The 18,754-nt window shown below is 46.0% G+C and overlaps 1 protein-coding gene across 1 annotated transcript in view; it reads right to left on the bottom strand.

Moving 5' to 3' along the window:
* Positions 1–18,754, bottom strand: part of LOC138488826 (retinol dehydrogenase 7-like) — a 184,941-nt gene that overhangs the window by 39,085 nt on the left and 127,102 nt on the right. The window contains exon 4 of the mRNA XM_069616156.1: positions 12,188–12,446. Within this exon, the coding sequence (XP_069472257.1) occupies positions 12,188–12,446 (259 nt within the window). The remainder of the gene's footprint in view (positions 1–12,187; positions 12,447–18,754) is intronic.

Raw genomic sequence — 18,754 nt, 5'->3', positions numbered from 1 at the left:
GGCTGGTCACTTAAGCTTTAAGAAGACCAAGAAAAAGGATTTCTCTTTATTTCTACTGGCCTAAATTGGGGTCTGATGTAGATAAATTATGTAGAAGCTGTCACACTTGTCAGACATCTGGCAAGAGTGGAGCCAAGAATGTGGCACCCTTGGTGCCCCTCCCAGTGATGGGAGTTCCTTTTGAGAGGGTAGGAATCGACATTGTTGGTCCCTTACACCCTCCAACATCTTCAGGGAATTGATTTATATTGGTTGTGGTAGACCATGCTACCAGGTATCCTGAAGCTATACCTATGAGAACTGTTACTGCTCAGGCAGTTGCTAAGGCCCTACTTGGTATTTTTTACCAGAGTAGGTTTTCCTAAGGAGGTTATCTCTGACAGGGGATCTAATTTTATGTCCCACTACATGCAGGCCATGTGGAAAAATAGTGGAGTAATTTACAAGTTCTCAACTGTCTACCATCCCCAGAACAATGGGTTGGTAGAGAGGTTTTACCAAACTATGAAGAGCATGATAGGTGCTTTAAAGGAACCCCTTAGAAGAAAGTGGGACCTTCTACTGCCATGCCTTCTCTTTACTTATAGAGAAGTCCCTCAGGAGGAAGTTGGATTTAGTCCCTTTGAGCTACTCTATGGCCATCCAGTTAGAAGCCCCTTGGCCTTAATTAAGGATGGGTTGGAGAGTGCTCCTTCCCCCAAGCCAGTGAGAGTCACTGACTATGTGTTAGGTCTCCGAAGGAGAATGACACACACGATGACAGAAGCTTCTGATAACTTGAAAGCAGGTCAGGATCTGGTGACATTGGCATGACCAGAAGACCAACATGGTTCAGTTTACTCAAGACCAGCTAGTTCTACTTATGGTACCTACAAGGCAGAGGTCCTTACAGGACAAGTGAACTGGACCCTTCAAGGTTGTGGGAACACTTGGAGAGGTCAATTATTTGGTGGATTTAGGCAATCCTAAGGAGGCCCCCAGGGTCTTTCACACCAACCGTCTAAAAGCCCATGTCTCTAGACCAGAACTGAGAGCTTTGCTTCTAGTCTATGCTCAGGAGAAGGAGTAGAGTGAACCTCTGCCTGACCTCCTCAGGGGACAACCTTTCGATGGAAAGATAGAAGGAGTTAATCTCTCTTCTAATCTGACAGTGGAACAACAGGAGGAGTGCAAATCTCTGTTAAATCAGTTTGCCCCTCTGTTTTCACTATCACCAGGCTTGACCCCTTGGGGCCAGCATGAGAGTCTCACTGGTGACTGTTTACCTGTCAAAAGCTAAGGTTACAGAATGTTAGACCATGAGAGAGGGACACCAGTTTGTGTACGTAGACCTCTGTGTAACATCCTTACTGCTCACATTCCCCTCTTGAGATAAGCCTGGCTGCTCAGCCCCACTACCAAAACTGTGTAGTACAGCCTTATTCCAAAGGTTGGTTTGCTTACACCTGTAGTCATAGTTGTGTGCAGTTGTCATTTATTGCCCATGGAAGGTATGGAGTAGGTGGGCGATATGGAAGAAGGACTGAAGACTCAGAGTTGCGAGGTGCGCTCTAGTCTTTCACCTGCAGTACCTACAGAACATTTTTTTACAAACCAGTCCATAAGTCTTCCTGAAGATGCACTAAAGGGTGGTGAAACACGTGCAGAGTCATTTTTGAGTTTAACCAAAGAGCTGGTTAAGTTATGAATAAGGAATACATAAATTTTGGTTCATGAAGAAATTAATGAATAAACAATTTAAAAAACTGTTATTCTGAAAAATGAATTCAAATTGATTTATTGGAATTTGCCAAGTGAACTTAGAGACTGTGTTGGGAGGATAGCTCTGGAGAAACATGCTCGCCTTGGAAGCAAGACGACGCAGTGCAACACAGGTTTGGTCCCTCTGGGTATTAAGTGCGTTATAAATAACCAACTATGATTATGTAAAGTCTACAGGGTGCTCTTGTCATTTAATAACTACACATGTCTTGAACAGTATGTATTTATTTATTAATGCAAATCACTGGCAAAGCAAGGTATTTTTGGCACAAAACGCTTACATAATTAACCATTGATAACAGAATGGAGGACATGGGTCCTTTACATTGGGGTGAGAGAATGTGACTTTAATAACGAGATGTTGCAGGGGAAGGTGCCAACATAAACCAGGGATGAGGACATGATAGAATGATATAAGAATGGGATGGTGGAGAACGTGCTGAATTTAGGATGGAGGGGTGATCAAAATGTGCCATAGGGTTGTCTATGAAGGGTAGGGAGAGAGGAAAACAGGGTGATGCAGTGGTGAGTGCTAGGAAACAGTTTCTTCAGAAAGAGGGAGAGCTTTAAGGTTGGATTTAAATAATAAAGGCAGTGTTGGAGTATTACAGAGAGGAAGAACATTTCAGTGTAGGGGAGAGAGAGAGAGGAAACAAGAGGGAGCACAGGGGGCTGGAGTAGTGGCAAGGAGGTCAACTGAGTATTACCTTAATGAGTGAGGAGGAGAGCACAGAGTGAGATGAGCAGATAGGTAGGGTGGGTGAGTCCATGGATAGTTGAAGATGATTAGAGGTTTACAGTTAGCCCTTTGTTTCATAGATAGCCAGCAATCTGGTGACGGGCAGAGGAGGTAGGGGTAAAGCGAGAAAGGTTGAAAAGTATGCTGACCAAGAAGATGAGGACTTTTTCTAGAGTTGCCAATGCATAGTTGTGAAGGCCATAGAGGAGAGTCGCATAGTAGGCAGGTCTAGAAAGGACTAAGGAGGAGATTAGCCATTTATCAGTACTGAAAGGAAGATGACAGATTTTTCCATATTGAGGAGGTTGGGTCTGGCAGCATTGGCAGATTTGGAGATGATGAATGAGAAATTGTGTGATGGGTCGAAGATGGCACCAAGGTAACGAGAAAAAGCAGAGAAAGGAAGGTTCTCAGGAGCGAAGAGAAGTAGAGGAGGAGGCGAAGAGATAGCTTGTTTGGCTGGGATGTGGAGAACTTCAGTTTTAGAGGAGTTGAGCATGAGTGAGTGAGACGCCATCCAATGATTTATGACAGAGAAACAGTATGACATTTTTGACAACAGCTAGTTGGATAAGAAGTGAAAGGAGAAGAAGATCTGAGTGTCGTCAGCAAAGACTTGATAGGAGGAGCTGTAAGTGGAGATAACGGTGCCAAGAGCTGAAGTACAGAGAGAGAAGAGAAGTGGACCAAGGAACAGACTCTTGGGGAACTCCAACAGTAAGGGGGGAGTGTGGAGGTAAAGCTGTCCCAGTACACCTGAAAGTGTCTGAGGCAAGGTATGAAGCAAACCAAGCGAAGGCCTCATCTCTGAAGCCAAGGAGAGATAATGGCCCTCATTACGACCCTTGCGGAAATTGACTGACCGGACCGCAACAGCGTAAATAGCGTTTCCGCCATTGCACGAAGGAGCAAAGTGCGGCTAATTACGACCCATCGGGCACGAGCATTACGCCATGGCGGAATCCGAAAGGCTGCGATGGCGGAAATGACCCCAAAACGGCCCTTACCGCCGCCGTACGCTGCACCAGGTGCAATACCGCCACCCATCTTAGCGGTCACCGTAATGAGCGGGCACCGTAATGAGCGGGCACCGCAAATTACGGGCACCGTAAATATACGGAAACGGAAGTAAAAGCATGTGGCCGGAACGGGAAACAGCACGCCGCACAACTATAAAATCCGAATCCCAACACAACCATTAAAAATCCGACCCTGACACACATCCCAACCCGTTAGCAACCCCAGTTAAAAAAATAAATATGGGAAAGGTAGCCAAGAAAGCGTGTGATCGCAAGCGGCAGGTCCACTTCTCCCGAGAGGAACTGACCGTGCTGACCGAGACCCTGCAGGAAAATGCCGCCGTCGTCTTCTCCAGTCAAATGACCAGGACGGCCCTTGCCAACAAGAAGGCCATATGGGCCCTTGTGGCACAGCGCGTAAGTGCGGTGGGGACAACACCCCGCACGCCACAGCAATGTCGCAAGCGGTGGGACGACCTGCGGATCCGCGTACGCAGCATACTTTCTGCGAACAGGAACATCGCCACAGCTACCGGGGGGGGATCAGAGTCGCCCATCAAGTTGACCCCCTGGGAGGAGATCTGCGCCTCCACCATAGGAATGGAGAGCATAGAGGGAGTCGGAGGGATGGAGAAAGGAGTGCCGACATCCGGAGAATCAGGTAGGTTTGCCAAGAGAAACAATGCGAAATCCACAAACCACGAACATGTGCAGTACCATGTGACCCCATAGTGCAATACATACTTTGCCCTGACAGCGCCCTCTAAAAGTCAGAATGAATAAACAAATTAATCAAGATGCCATAAACAACCCCTACATGTGCAGCATGCACCCCCTAACTGCAGGCAGCCAAATGAATGCATCCTCAATCCACACGAAAATGAGACCACCTCCAAGGCCCAGTCCCATATCAGCCTCATGTACCACCCCAATGCATTTGATACGTTGCCATTCCAAATCCGACAGACCCATAACTAACGCTCGCCCCTCTTTACTCCACCACAGGGTCCGATACCAACGACGAGCTGCAGGACACCCCTACCAGCACGCCTGCAAAGAGGGCCAGGACCAACGTCCCAAGAGCCTCCACCTCAGGTGCAAGGATCAAGACACGGCAGCAGCAGGAATCAAGTGCCAGCACACTGGAGGGGACTGCAACAGGCACCCCAGCAGCCAGCAAGTCCACAACCCCAGCACCACAGGTCCCCCCAAAGAACGTATCTGATGGCACTGCCTCTGGTGGTAGCAGCACCATAGGTGACACAGCTGTCATGCCAGCATGCTCCGACACGGAAAACAGTGCTGGCGACGTAGGTACCATCCATGACCTTTCCCAATCCCCCTGCATGTTCCATCCCCTACACCATGACGAAACCACGCAGGGGCACCCTGAAGACGACGACTGGCCAACCCCCACAAGTCCTGTGCCAAGGCAACATGTGTTGAGCAGCCCCCCTGTCACACCACCGCAAATGTCCATGGCCCAGCAGAGGCAACAGTCCCTCGACCTGCTGATCGAGCAACAGCAGGAAGCGTCCACGCTACTCAAGGACCATGCAAATGAATGCGGGGGTTCCAGGGCAGCCATGGAAACATCCACCGAGACACTCAGGGCACAAATAGAGAAAAGTAGTGAGAGCCTCAGGGGAGAAATGGAGAGAAGCACCGAGAGCCTGAGAGCACAAATGGAGAGAAGCACCGAGAGCCTGAGAGCACAAATGGAGAAAAGCACCGAGAGCCTGAGGGGGGAACTGCATGCGACGTCCAAAGACGTTTGTGCTGAACTTGCTGCTGTGCGCCGTGTGCTCTCGGAGCTCTCACAAACCCTCAGAGACATGCATGGACGCGAGCAGGCAGAGACGTCATCCGTGGCAAGTTCCGTCCAGGGCAGCCCCCAACGCAGATCTGGCAGGAACCTGCGCTCCACGGGCAGGGGTGCCCCTGATACCCGTAGAGGGGGCTTGCAATAGCGTCTACCCACGGGCAGCATGCATATCTGGACACTGGTGTTGGGGGGGGAGGAAGTAGGGTGGAGGGGGTGTGTTGGGCTTCACTGGGTGGCGGGTCCATAGGGTGTATGAATCAAATCACATTAACAATACAGCACTTCATTATCATCCAATGACATGTGTGGACATTGATATTTGCGTACGAGGCCTTCATAGGCGTACAGTCCACTATGTGCCTGTACTACACACACACAGTGCCACAGGTCCCCTTTCCGTGTAATAGGCACCATGCGTGGTTGCTAGAAGCATGCATCTATGATGCTCTGTCGGATTGCACGTGCATCCTGTGCCTCATGGACTCCCTGGGGTGCCTCCACATCCCCACCCTCATCATCATCATCTTCAGGTGCATGCAGTACAGCGTCAGGGGGCATGGGCACATTCCTACGTATGCACATGTTGTGCAGCATGACACATGCCATGACCATCTTAGAAACCCTCTCATGGCTGTACATGAGTGCCCCGCCAGACCTGCTGAGGCTGCGGAAACGAGCCTTCAGTAGGCCGAATGCCTGTTCAATGACCACACGGCTACGTGAGTGGGCATGGTTGTAGTCCTCCTCATGCTGGTTCTGTGGGTTCCGGATTGGTGTAAGGAGCCATCTCTTCAGTGGATACCCGGCATCACCTGTATGGGACGAATAAAGGGTGTCAGTGGAATGATAGTGCTAAGTAGCCCCCCCCCCCTCCTGCAAGGTCATTGACGCATCAAATGGGCCACGATGTCATGCATGGAATGAGACTCACCGAGTAGCCAGGATCTGTGCCCTGCGTGTCGCTCCATGTAGCGTGGTATTCTTGTGTTCCTCAGGACCATAGAATCATGGGTAGATCCTGGAAATCTGGCACAACAATGCGTAAAGATCTTGTTGGAGTCACACACCATTTGCACATTGATTGAATGAAATTGTTTCCGGTTGCGGTACTGGACCTCCATGGCATGTGGGACAACCAATTCAACATGGGTGCAGTCGATGGCACCAATGCAACCCGGGATGCCGCCAAGTGCATGGAATCCCACCTTTGCGTTGGTAATCTCCTGGTACGTGCGTGGTAGTGTGATGTGGTCGTCGGCGTGCTTCAGGAGGGCATCGTGCACTTGGGAGAGTGTCCGTGAGAACAGTGGCTGTGAAATGCCATGCAACTGTCCCACTGTGTGCTGGTAGGTGCCTGTGGCCAGGAAGTGGAGTACAGACACCACCTTCAGTAGGGGTGGGATGGCGGTTGGGCTATCTATCATGCTCACGAGGTCAGCATGTGTCATGTCCACAATGGCGATTATGGTGTCCCGGTCCAAACGGTAGAGGGTGTGGATCTGCTCAGCAGTGAGGTTGAACGGATCAGCTCGGAGGCGTGGGATTGCGGGCCGCCTGCGTGGTGGTAGTGGCAGTGCTTGTGGGCCTTGCTGACCCTGCCTTGCCCTCCTCCTCCTCCTTCTCCTCCGTCTCCCCTGTGCGCCCGGTTGTTGTACCTGTTGTTGTTCGTCGTCTTCTTGTAGTTGTAGCACTTGCAGTGCTATCTGGTGCCCCAGGCCCAACATCGCTAGTCCTGCCGGTAGCATTTTGGAGTGGGAGTGGTTGTGGGAGGGGTTTGGGTCTGCTATATATGTGCTGTCGGCCTGTATGGCCTCCACCTGTGCTGATTGAATGAATCTGTGGCAGATGCAATCCCTTCTGGCCGAGCACGTCCCGCACGTAAGGCTGCATTTGGCCGCATGGCATCTTGGGATTGGAATCATGTATCAAATCCCGATGGCAGTGTGATGTACTTTGACTGATTTTCATGCTATGCTCCCATTGTTACACATGCTATGATTGCAGCCGCTTACATACCTGTGAAGAGTCAGTGGTATGTAGGGCTCGATCGATGGCCGACCCTCATGCAGCACAGTATCGTACTTCACCGACGGGCGTGGCGTCCCATTTGTGATTGCAGCCAGTTAGCATTATGACACACAGCCGCACTACATTGATGTAATTGTGAATGCAAGCGTTCACAGAAGCCTTTTCGACGTAATGTTGCAAGTGAGGAATTCGAAGGCCAGGATTTTTGGTTGCGAAGTAGCGGTGAGGAGACGCCCACAGGTCTGCCTGGAAATGTAACGTTCTATTGTTGAATGTCCTTGGGACAGGGCCCATAACGAGCAAGCAATGAATGACATGAATTGAATGGGATGCGCAATAGCGTAGTGGACGATAAGGCAGGACGTTCCCAAGTCCATCTAGCTTCACGACACTACAGATCCGGCCAGGAGCACAGTGGTTTTTGCAGACTGCATTACGCACAGACGCGATGGAAGTTTCACATATTATGTGAGTGAATGTTCATGCGTTTTCATTGCGGGATGAGGGAATGATGAATGGATGCATGGACAGATGATTCCATTTAGGGTCTGCCATGTACATGTGTTTTTTGATTCAATCCCCTTCCCCTGCGCTATGTGATGCAAGGCTGCCATAGTGGGACTTACGTCTATCTGCCCTTGTCGGATCCTCCCTGTCTCGACGCGCCTTCATACACTTGTGTCTAGGCACGTTACTAATCCCATGTCATGGGTTCTATCTTGACGGACGCATGCACAGTAACCGACGTTGCCAATGGTGTATTAACCTCGATTGGTTTCGTTATGTATCGATACTGATTTAGGGGTGTGTATATTCCTTTGGAGTGGGCTAGCATGCATATGGGTGTGGATTTGGTGTGTTGAATGAAGATAGTGATGCATCATGTGTCATGTAGTGCAATCGGTTAATTTGTGTTTCATTTTGGTGACAGGTATCTCCTGCCCTATTGCAGATGCCATCTGTACGCCACTCCTCCAGATGGTTTTTACTCTCGACACCTGCAGCTTCGGGTGAATCAGTGGAGCAGCATTACGATCTTATGGGACGATCGCCAATGGGCCACATGCCCTTACGCTGTTCTGGTGGCTAGGTGCAACATTTCGGCCTTTCAGCTGGACTAGTGCCTGCCTCATGGGACGGACCTGCGGTTCTTGCCGCTTCCATGTTGCCTTTTGGAACGTTGATGTTGGCCCTGTGTGCCATGATGGTACAGGGCGTCACACAAGTGGAAGCTGGTCAATTATTGCAGATGCAGCCCTCGGTGATGATGGATGTTTTGGTGTTATTTTACAAATTGCTGTGAGGCCTTTGTCATTTGGATGTGCATTTAAATTGTATTCCGATATTTGGCGTGTTGCGTTATTCTTTGCAGGTGATGTGGCGATTTTCGATTTGTGGCGGTATGTATTGCGAGATGATCTGCATTGTGTTCCGCCTTCTGAGTTGAGTTGTGTGGTACAGTACTGGCCGCTTTTGCCTACGTAGCACAGTGTGGTCACGGATAGGGGCTGCCATTGTGACTGTTTACATGATGTGCTGTTCAGGGGCGGGGGATTGGCTTTTGGCCGACTGGTGCCTGTCAGCCAGGTCGATTGATGGTATGATGGGATGTTCAGAATGTGGCTGGTCACAGGTGCCTGTGTTTGCGTGCGTTTGTTGGAGGGGGACTGGGGTCATGTCCATTGGAATAGCTTCTGTATTCATGCCATCTGTGCCCTGCAGCTCCCATCGGCCCCTCTTGGGATGTGCCTGGCTGCTCAGTCACTCTGCCAACTTGTGTGGTACATGCTTCTGCTGATGGTTGGTTTGTTTACTGGCAAGAGTACAGGTCTGGTGCAATCCCCCTCAGGATGCTGTTTTGGATGTTGCCTTGCGCTGGTGGCAAGCGATGGGGGACTACTGTTGTTTTGTGTCATGTGTTCTTGATTTCCATTTTGATGTCTTGTACCTTCACATGCCTGTGCTGCATCAGTACGGCTATGGTGAAATGCCGTACATGGATGCCCACTCACGGGGCGCTTCGAACACCTGCATGCATTTCTACGTTGGCATGCATGGGTGAATTGTAGATTTCACTGGTTGCATGGTGTGAGTACATTGCGCCTGCCAGGAGTTGTGCAATGTGGCCAGGGAGTGGAGTACAGGCACTCAGTGGGCCATTTACGGTTGGTTCACGATGCCGTATTTCTCGCCATGGCGGAATGGTCCATTCCGCCATGCCTGATGGCGTTAGGTACATGTCCGCTAGGGTCGGAATTGGCGTACCGTTGCACCATGGTGGTGTTTGCGGTTTGGCATGGTGCGCGCGCGCGTGCTTAGTGCAGTTAGCGTTGGCGTTCACTACGGTGTCGCTAATGGCTTCGTACTTTGCGGTGACGGGTCATAGTCGCACCGAGCGCTTTTCGATGGCGGTATTGCATTTCCGCCATCGTTTTCCCCTTTCCGCCAGGGTCGTAATGAGGGCCAATGTAGCGAGAAGGTCAGAATGGTTGGCACCATCGAAGGCAGCAGTGAGGTCAAAAAGAATAAGAATAGATTAAAGGTTTGCATGCCAAGAGGAAGAGATGAAGTTGCTGACATTGAGGAGAGAGGTCATATTCGAATGCAGGGGTCAGAATCCAGACTGAAGAGGGTCCAGGAGGTCGTGAGTATCAAGAAACTCAGTGAGTCCATTGAATATTACTCGCTCTAGGATTTTGGGATATGTTATAAAATGCTATTCCCCTTTTTCTGATTTCTGTTTCAGAAACACTGAAAGACCAAGAAAAATAATCTTGAACCAAAAAATAATGTTCAACTGACTTTCCAAGCAAACACTTATAACAACACTGGGCCTAAGTGGTTTCTCAGATCAAGGATGGTTGCAATTATGCACAATGCACCTATATAGGGAGGGGAGGAAAGTTTCAAAAATTATTCAACCTTTTGGCTAATACTTTCTGACTGATATTTTTAAAGATTGTATATAGCTATTTGTTTTTAGGCAAATACCAATGAATGGGAATTATTTCTTTGATATTGTGCTGTGTTTTGTTAAACTATATCTCAGTCTATCTCATTCTTTCTAATAATCAACAGAGTCGCAGCCATTGCATTTCACCTCACTACCAAAGGTGGATCATGGTCCGAGGGTATTGCTCAGGGCAACCCGTTTGTCTTGTAAGTTAGACAACCCAGATCGTCACTGGCTAGAATCCCAGTCCCGCACTTAGAGGCTGGTTGGTCTCTGGCATGAAGTACGATTTAAAAGCTCTTTTTTTAAGTGTAGAAAGAGCTTGTCTTGCCGTATGCGAGGTAACAGCTACAATAGTGGCTTTGACAGCAATGTGCTTGTACCAAATTTGTTACGTCAAGCTCTCCCTTCTTAATACATTTGGTGTCCAGGCCCCTAGATTTATGTGTGTCCTAGTTACTGTGAAGAGGGACTAACAAGAAGCTCTTAACAAGTATGTCTCCTTCCTTTAATCCTGAGTGCCCAAGCCTGACAGAGAAATTCAGACAAGTCTGCTCTCTGACCAGTCATTGGATAGCTGGACTCTCTTGTGCTAGATCAGCTAGCCCTTTTATTGTTTAAAACACACTACTTCTTTGAGATCCTCTTTCAGTTTCTCCTAGTCAGGACTGCTGTTATCTCTCGGCTGGGTAAACCTCATTGATTTATTTTCCAGTGAGCTAAAATACAACCATTAATTGAAAAAAAGCTTGTCATACTGAGGCAAAATCAAACCAGGTATTTGCGCTTCTGGTCTCCATCAGTTGACAGCTTCCAAGGACAGCTTCCCTTATGTCCAGTTTTATCTGTGATTCTCTGCATAGAAAGAATAGTGCTTATCCACAGTTTTTGAGGAAGAGATGCTTTCTCATCCTGAGAGCCTCAACACCAGAGAAGAGTCAGCTCCCATGTTTCCTACTTCATTTAATGCAAGGGACTTCAACATTATGCTCTCTAAGTGTTTTGGACTACAACTCCCATCAGCCGTAGCAAGCATTGTCAATACTGAGGGATTATTAGATTCATAATCTAAAACATATGGAGTGCTACAGGTTGCAGATCACTGATCATGTATGAGCGCCTTTAAGTTGGATGAAATAGCAGCTAAACAACCTTTTTGTTGGTAAATTAAGTAATACAGAGGGTGATCTTTCTTCAATGTGATTACATTTAGTTTCCCAGAATGAGTATGTTTTAAATGTTTATTTGTTTTTTTTCCCTGTTTTTGTACTGTGCCCATTTGCCTCCGGGTCTCTTGGTAGTGCAATATAAATGCAATAAAGTAAAGTGAAGCAAACACAGAAAATACTGCCCCAACTCACTGCTAAACAGAACAAAAATCTCAGCACTTAGATATAATGTCCTGGTTCTTTCAGTTAATGGGGGTCATTACGAGGTAGGAGGTAGCCATGTGGCTACCCCCTTACCGGGTACCGGGTCTGGGTTCCATGAATGAGGATTTACTGGGCCATTCCGACCTTGGAGGGCCCGGTAATTCCACATTCAAGGAACCCATCCCCATTCGAGCCCCGATAGGGCTCAATGGGAATGGGGATAGTACTAACAACGGGCCCGTTAATAACAATAGCAAGCAGACTCGTAATGAGGCGGTAAGGGGTTGACGGCTCTGGCACCTTTACCTGCGCCGTTAACCCCTTACCGCCTCACTCGAAATGACCCCCATTGTCTTATTATGCTCTGCCATATTGAGAAGCAAAATACATGGTTTACCCAACATAATTGAGACTAGTATTCTCATACATAAATACATAATTTTTTAAATCATTAATTAAAAACGTTTTTTTTTTTTGTAATTGGATTACCTTAAACTGTCTGAGAAAGATTCCACACCACATTTTGACAAACAATAGCCACCTCCTGCAAACGAGAGCCGGCCCATCACACTGGCCACATTGACTATACGTCCTCTGGCTCTTTTCACAAGAGGAAGAAACTTCAAAGTGACGTCAATGAGTCCAATGAGGTTGACATCCAAGACCTTGTGGAAATCCTCCATGTCCAGCCAATCTGTAGGTCCAATTGGAGTCGCTCTGCCGGCATTGTTGACCAAGCCAAACAAACCTACAAGAAATCCTTGGTGAATGTTTGAGCACAATCGTTTTACAAAAATAAGCACTGCATATAGTGATACATGATGCCTTGTCTAAGTGTAAAACCATATGAAGAAAATGTCAATCTGGATTTCAGCCACTGGAGTGGGGGTGTATTTGTGTGCATTGTGATATCGCAATAGTGGCACCATACAGATCCCTTGGCACCAACAAGTGAACCCACCAGTTGTACCCCACATGCATTCAGTTCTGCATTTAAGGCATGTGTAGGTGTTGATTATGGCAGGATCAAAGAATGTATGTAAAAAGAATGTTCAACTATAAACAGCAGGCTGACATGGCAGAAGTTCCTGTGCTCGGCCCCTAAGTGTTCAGTACACATTTTGCCCAATAATTACAATGATAGCACTACCACCAAACCTGTTTTTAAATTTGATATTGACATTTAAGGACTTGCTGAGGGTATTTTTAATTTTAGTCAACTGGCACTCGACTTTCTGGACTGGTAATATCTAAAGCCCTGATCCACATCTAGTTTTCGGAGCCCATAATGTCGGTCCAACTTAAATCAATGGTGTTAATACAAAAGAGAGCTGAAATATATGCTGCGTGAGTGTCATGTCACAGTAAACACTGAAAACAGTCATTAATTCATTTTTTTTTATGTGCCTAATACCAGAGATCAGTCTGTAAGCACAAGACCGGGATTCAAACCTATGTTGATCTGGGTTGTCTTGCTTCTAAGACAAACTTGTTGCCTCTGAGCTATCCTACCGGCCCGGAGTAGAAAGCTATAAAATAAGGGGGCTTTAAAAATTAAAAAAAACAGACTATAAAACAAGGTAACTTTGCTATGCGGCTTCCGAACTGAGACTATGCATATTGTACTTTAGCTAGTTCTGATTTCCTTTTTCTTGTTTGTGTACGTTCTTCAAGAGTTTCGCCCTTTTCTTTGCGGAAATTTGCTTTAATGGACAGGTGTATATATATAATCTGCATTAAAAAAAATGTTGTCACAAGCACTTCTCTGGTTATTCGTTTGGATACTCAATCGAAAGCCTTCAGCCATACTCGAGTGCTCCGACGCTGGTAGGTGGCCTTCACATTAGGCAATCTTGTTTTGTGTGAAATTCTTGGCATGTGAATATTTTAACATTGATTGTTGCACCACTAAACTATTGCAAACATTTAAAAACGTTGAGTGTAGTATGGTCCCACATTTTCTTTCTTACTGTTCTCCGATCTGCCACTTTGTAGAAGCTAGCACTACAGCGTAAGTTAGGTGAGAATTGTAGAATATTTTCTATTGTAGCACTTTAAGTTTATGTTTACTAGTGCATTATGTTTTTCCCATTTCCATGCTGCATTTGTATTTATTCTTCCTATTTCTTTAAAGAAAGTAGGCTGATCCATGATGCATCACTAAACACTTAAGAAATAGTGGTGGTCCAAAACAATCGATGCTTCATTCACCTACCTCCAACCCTAACTGGGACATCTGCTAAAGTTAAAGAGTCAGGCATTCAGCAGAGAGGTAAAACTTGAAATCTCCCTGGAAATTAACAACATTACTTGTGAGGGCATCATGGTGGGTGCGGTTTATGGAAATTAAAACAAGAATAAGACTGAAGTACAAACAATGAGTTTGGTAATCTGACCAACACGAAGTAGAAACATTGGGATTTTTCTTCAATTGCAAATCTACAAAGCAATCATTGGAAAAGCAAATAGGCCTGTTTTTGCACATGCAGAGGATAATATGTTTGCTACTTGGTGCTTAGCAAACAACCTAGTCCTTCACATTTACAAAGCCAGACATATTTTTTTTTCAAAAGCTTGTTTTAATTTGTGCAACCTAACCCCATCCTTTGCCAGCCTTTCCTTTCCTTCCATCTTTTTTCTCTTCTATTCTTTGTGTCTTCATTTCTATAGTCTAATTCTTGCCATCTACCTTAGTCTAGATCTCCGTCTCCTCTCTTTTCCAGACTCTTTTCTTCACTCCTACTCTTAATTTTTGTTCTCATTACATTTCCTCCTACTTTTCTACTCCTTTCCTTCCTTCTTTTTCTTATTCTCTTTCCTGCTACCTTCTTTCATTTTCTTTTTATTGTTTCTTATTTCTTTATTTTCTTTTTTTCCTTCTTTTTTTCTTAAAGAAGGTACAGAAGAAAAGGCTAATGAGAAGGCAAAGGTTGTCAACGGCCACAGCCTAGGTCTGCAGTGTAATTTCCATACCTCCTTTTTCAATATGACCCATTTGTAGAGTGAATGGAGCTTGCGAGGATCTAATATGAAATAACCTCCACTAAAATAAATATCTGCAAACTAAGAGCAGCGAAACATCAATCTTACAGTATGGGGTGAAACATCTTCACATCCTCTAATTTACTACCAACAAAGAAATAGCACCAGCAAAAATTGTTTTTGTGAGCTGCTCCTTATCTGCTATATCATTTGTTGTAATAGGATACACCCAGTGTACTGTAATTTTGAGGATATATGTCAAAGAAATCTTTATGATGCAACTACACATGGAGAGAAGCATATTTTAAAGATATCAGATGTCCATCATTAAAGGTTAAACTGTAAGAACATATACAGTGAGAATTGAGGTATCTTGTTTGTGCCTGGGCTACTCTGTCTTCGGTGCATGAGTTGGAATGTATTAGTAGAATGCATAATCGAACATGGAATCTGGAAACTGGGGCTCTCTAGATTCGAGGAGTGACTGTTGGTGGGGATTCAGGATGACAGTTGATGCCTGCTGGATGCTAATAACCTAATCTCCTGAATAACCACTTAACTTGTAACCTGCAACAATATAATGCTTTCCTTTCTTACAATACTGGGTCCTTTGTTGTTCCTGCTTGCTGCCTAGCTCTCCAGATACCCAGGAAAAGCCATTAATAAATTACTGTTTTAATTTGCATGGCCAGATAGCAGTTCTAATTTTAACTTTGCCAATGTTTATTTCACTGGTTCTTCAGTGAGTCTGATACAAGCTAAACATCTATCCTACCTACACTAGAACACATTACGGATGGGGGAGTCTCAAGGTCCCAGAGGATTAGTTCTGCAATCTGGAGAAAAACCTATGTATCATTCATCAAAGGAAAAAAATGGAGCCCTGTACAACAAAGGGATCAGATACTCGGGGCCTAAAAACATAGCTCATATATACATCTTTACATTCCAGTGTAGCCATATATATGGTCCTCCAAATAAAAAAGATCTGAGTCACAGGCTGAACAGGTCTGCTTTCTAACCAGAGGATTGAAAGAAAAATGATTGCACTCAGAAATGTCAACTTTGAACTCCACCTCCCCATAAAATTCACCATCTGTAGTTAATGGAAGTCTTCACAAAGGGACCTGCTAGGCACTCATATTAATTATTAGTTTCACAAAGGGCTCCACAGAGTTGCTCATGTGATTCATTATGAGATAGGTTTTCATGTGCCCAGTCTAACATAAATAAAGTGTAACATTTAAATAAGCATTGTTTTGCACATTACAATGATTTTGGCTATATATTCATCAATCTACAGAACTTTTTGCCATCATGTGCGAACTAGACTCACCGGTCTCTATACCTCCCAACTGCACCCAGGACAGCACCTGGTGCAGCAATATCCAACACGCCCGTCTCCACAAAATTCACATCCTACAAAAAAAGATTACCCTAAATAAAATACCCTGGGAAACACTGTACCTGACTCACAGGAAACATGCCCCCCACCCAACGGCATTGATGTCCCCATGTTCTGCTTTAAGCCTATTTCTGAATTTGAGGTGGTCCAAATTATCAAAGGCCTCAAACCTTCCCGCTGCCAGGGAGCTATGTGCCCAGCACCTGTCATCAAGGACTGTGAGGAAGCCCTTGCAACATGCCTTGCGACGGTAATCAACTCTTCGTTCTCCTCCTGCTCAGTCCCATCAAGCCTCAAGGACGCCTGCGTCCTCCTGCTGCTCAAATGACCTACTCTAGACCCCAACATTTCTACAAACTACCGGCCTATCACCACTGTCTCCTTTCTGCTAAAAATCCTGGACCAAGTGGCATACCTCCAGATCCAGAACTTCCTGGAGTCCCATAACCTTCTAGGCTTAAGCCAATTCGGCTTCCGCCCTGACCACGGCACTGAATTAGCCCTCTTGGATGTAATGATCCAATTAGATGATATAAAAGATACTGGCAAGTCAGCCCCCCTCCTGCTAAGTGACTTGTCTACTGCCTTTGACCTGGTGGATCATCAAATCGTGTGCCTTCATTTGAATTCAGCAAAGCATTTTTCACCTGATGCCCTCTCTTGGATATCCTCCTACCTCTCTGAGAGAACTATGAGGGTGTTTTCCTCTAGTGCAGAAGTCCCCCCAGCCCCAGTTACTGGTGACGTGCTGTATCCCACAAGGCTCTTGCGTCTTCCTGACAATTTACAATATATTCACTAAGCCACTATTCAAACTGCTTGACAGTTAAGGAATTCCATACACAAACTATGCAGATGACATGCAGATCCTGCTCCTCTTCGCAGGGAATTATAACACTGACACTGACATCTAGGTGTGGATGGCCTCCCATCATCTCTGTCTTAAAGAGGAAAAGACAGAAATCCTGCTGGTAGCGTCACACACATCTATCAAGAAGCTCAGCCCTGCCTACAAATCCTTTACCATCGAAGGCACCTGCATCGAGGTCTCCAGCAGCGTTAAAACCCTAGGTGTTAACCTGGAAGAGACGCTCTCCCTCTCTAGACAGGTTAATGCAATCGCCTCCTCAGCAGCTCACACGTTTAAACTAATCAACGACTGTAGACCTTTTTTGACCCCAAAAAGCTGTGTCACAATTGCCAGCGCATTCATAGGATCCAGGCTTGAGTACTGCAATGCCCTATTTGCAGGAACCTCCTCACGCAAAATCAAAAAACTACAAATCGTCAAGAACAACGCGCTCTGAGCGGCTCTCAACATATCCAAGTGTAATTACATTTCGGCTCTAAGAAGAGAGGTCCACTGGCTCCCCATCCAAGACCATATCATCTTCAAATCCGTAGCCATCAGGCAACAAATTCTTTCGAACAAAGCTCTGATTTACCTCTCCCAAATATTCTCCAAACCTCATTCCAAGAGTTGGAACGCTCTTTCTCAAAAACTAAGATCTGAACAATCCTACTGGACCTTCAGAAAACACCTTGAGACTTTATTATTCACTAGCTGACCTGGATTGTTTCATCCTAAGTGTCTATCTTGCCTTTAACCTTTGTGCACTTACCTGTAACCAGCATCTTGATGCCTCCGGGTTTAGTGTGCTTAACAAATGCAAATGAATATAATAAATAAATGGAGCGGTTTAGAATTCAAATGACAAATGAAAGACTATTTAAATAGAAACCCACATTAAGTGGGGAGAGAGCGCTAAGATTGTGAAGGACGCAGAAAGGGGAACCTCTGTCCAAATGGATGAGTGTTGATCTGGGATAATATCTAGAGATGAGAGAGACCATGGGTCTTGTCCAATAGGAAGTCTGAAGCAGGTTTCACCTGAGGCAGACCTGAATTCGCAAAGGTGGTTAAAATGGAGTGCAGACGGGCGTGGCTGATTTGGGAGATTACCTGGAGGCTGTGAGGGTCCATTTTAGCTCTGTGTTCAAAGTAGTTATCTAAAAGTGAGTATAAAAAATCCAATGCAATTAGATATATACCTGCCAGAATCATTTCCCTGCTAAGTCCCTGGTGTGGGTGGAACTGGGAGGGGGAGCCATTACAAGGGAACAGATTCCAAATACAATGCTTCACCATTGCAGCATGACATTGTTTTGCTTTTCACATACGTGTAATGACCTCAGCACTTACCCTATTATACAGACTAAAAGTTCTTGGACTCAGGAAGACAATAATGCACACTTAGACCATCAGTTGGAAATATAATTGGCTCATTACAAGCCCTCTATTTCTCAATTTATAAGCACACAGATAACTATGGGATAAATGTGTTTGGATATACATAAACACACGAACAAGGACAGCTACAAAGGATATACATCACTGTTAGTGCAGTTACAGGAGAAAACTTCATCTCAGCCACACCAACACTACCCAGTCCCGAGGCTGGCACAGAAATCACACGTGCTAACAGGGTCTGGAGCGGAGCGTCCTCCCTCTCAGTGAGACCTCATCACCTGGGGTTCCAATCCTCTGTCGCCTCATCGGGATGCCTCTTTTCTTAAGGGGGACAAATCCCTGCCCCTCATAAATTGCAAACTGTGCCTGGCCAAAGGACATGTATGGGAGGCAAAGAGTCACTGCCAAAACAAACAGA

The sequence above is a fragment of the Ambystoma mexicanum genome, chromosome 9, assembly GCF_040938575.1.
Source record: "Ambystoma mexicanum isolate Mex_15411 chromosome 9, UKY_AmexF1_1, whole genome shotgun sequence".
NCBI lineage: Eukaryota > Metazoa > Chordata > Amphibia > Caudata > Ambystomatidae > Ambystoma > Ambystoma mexicanum.
Note: the sequence above shows the minus strand (reverse complement) of the source record. Positions and strands in the feature narration are given on the sequence as shown.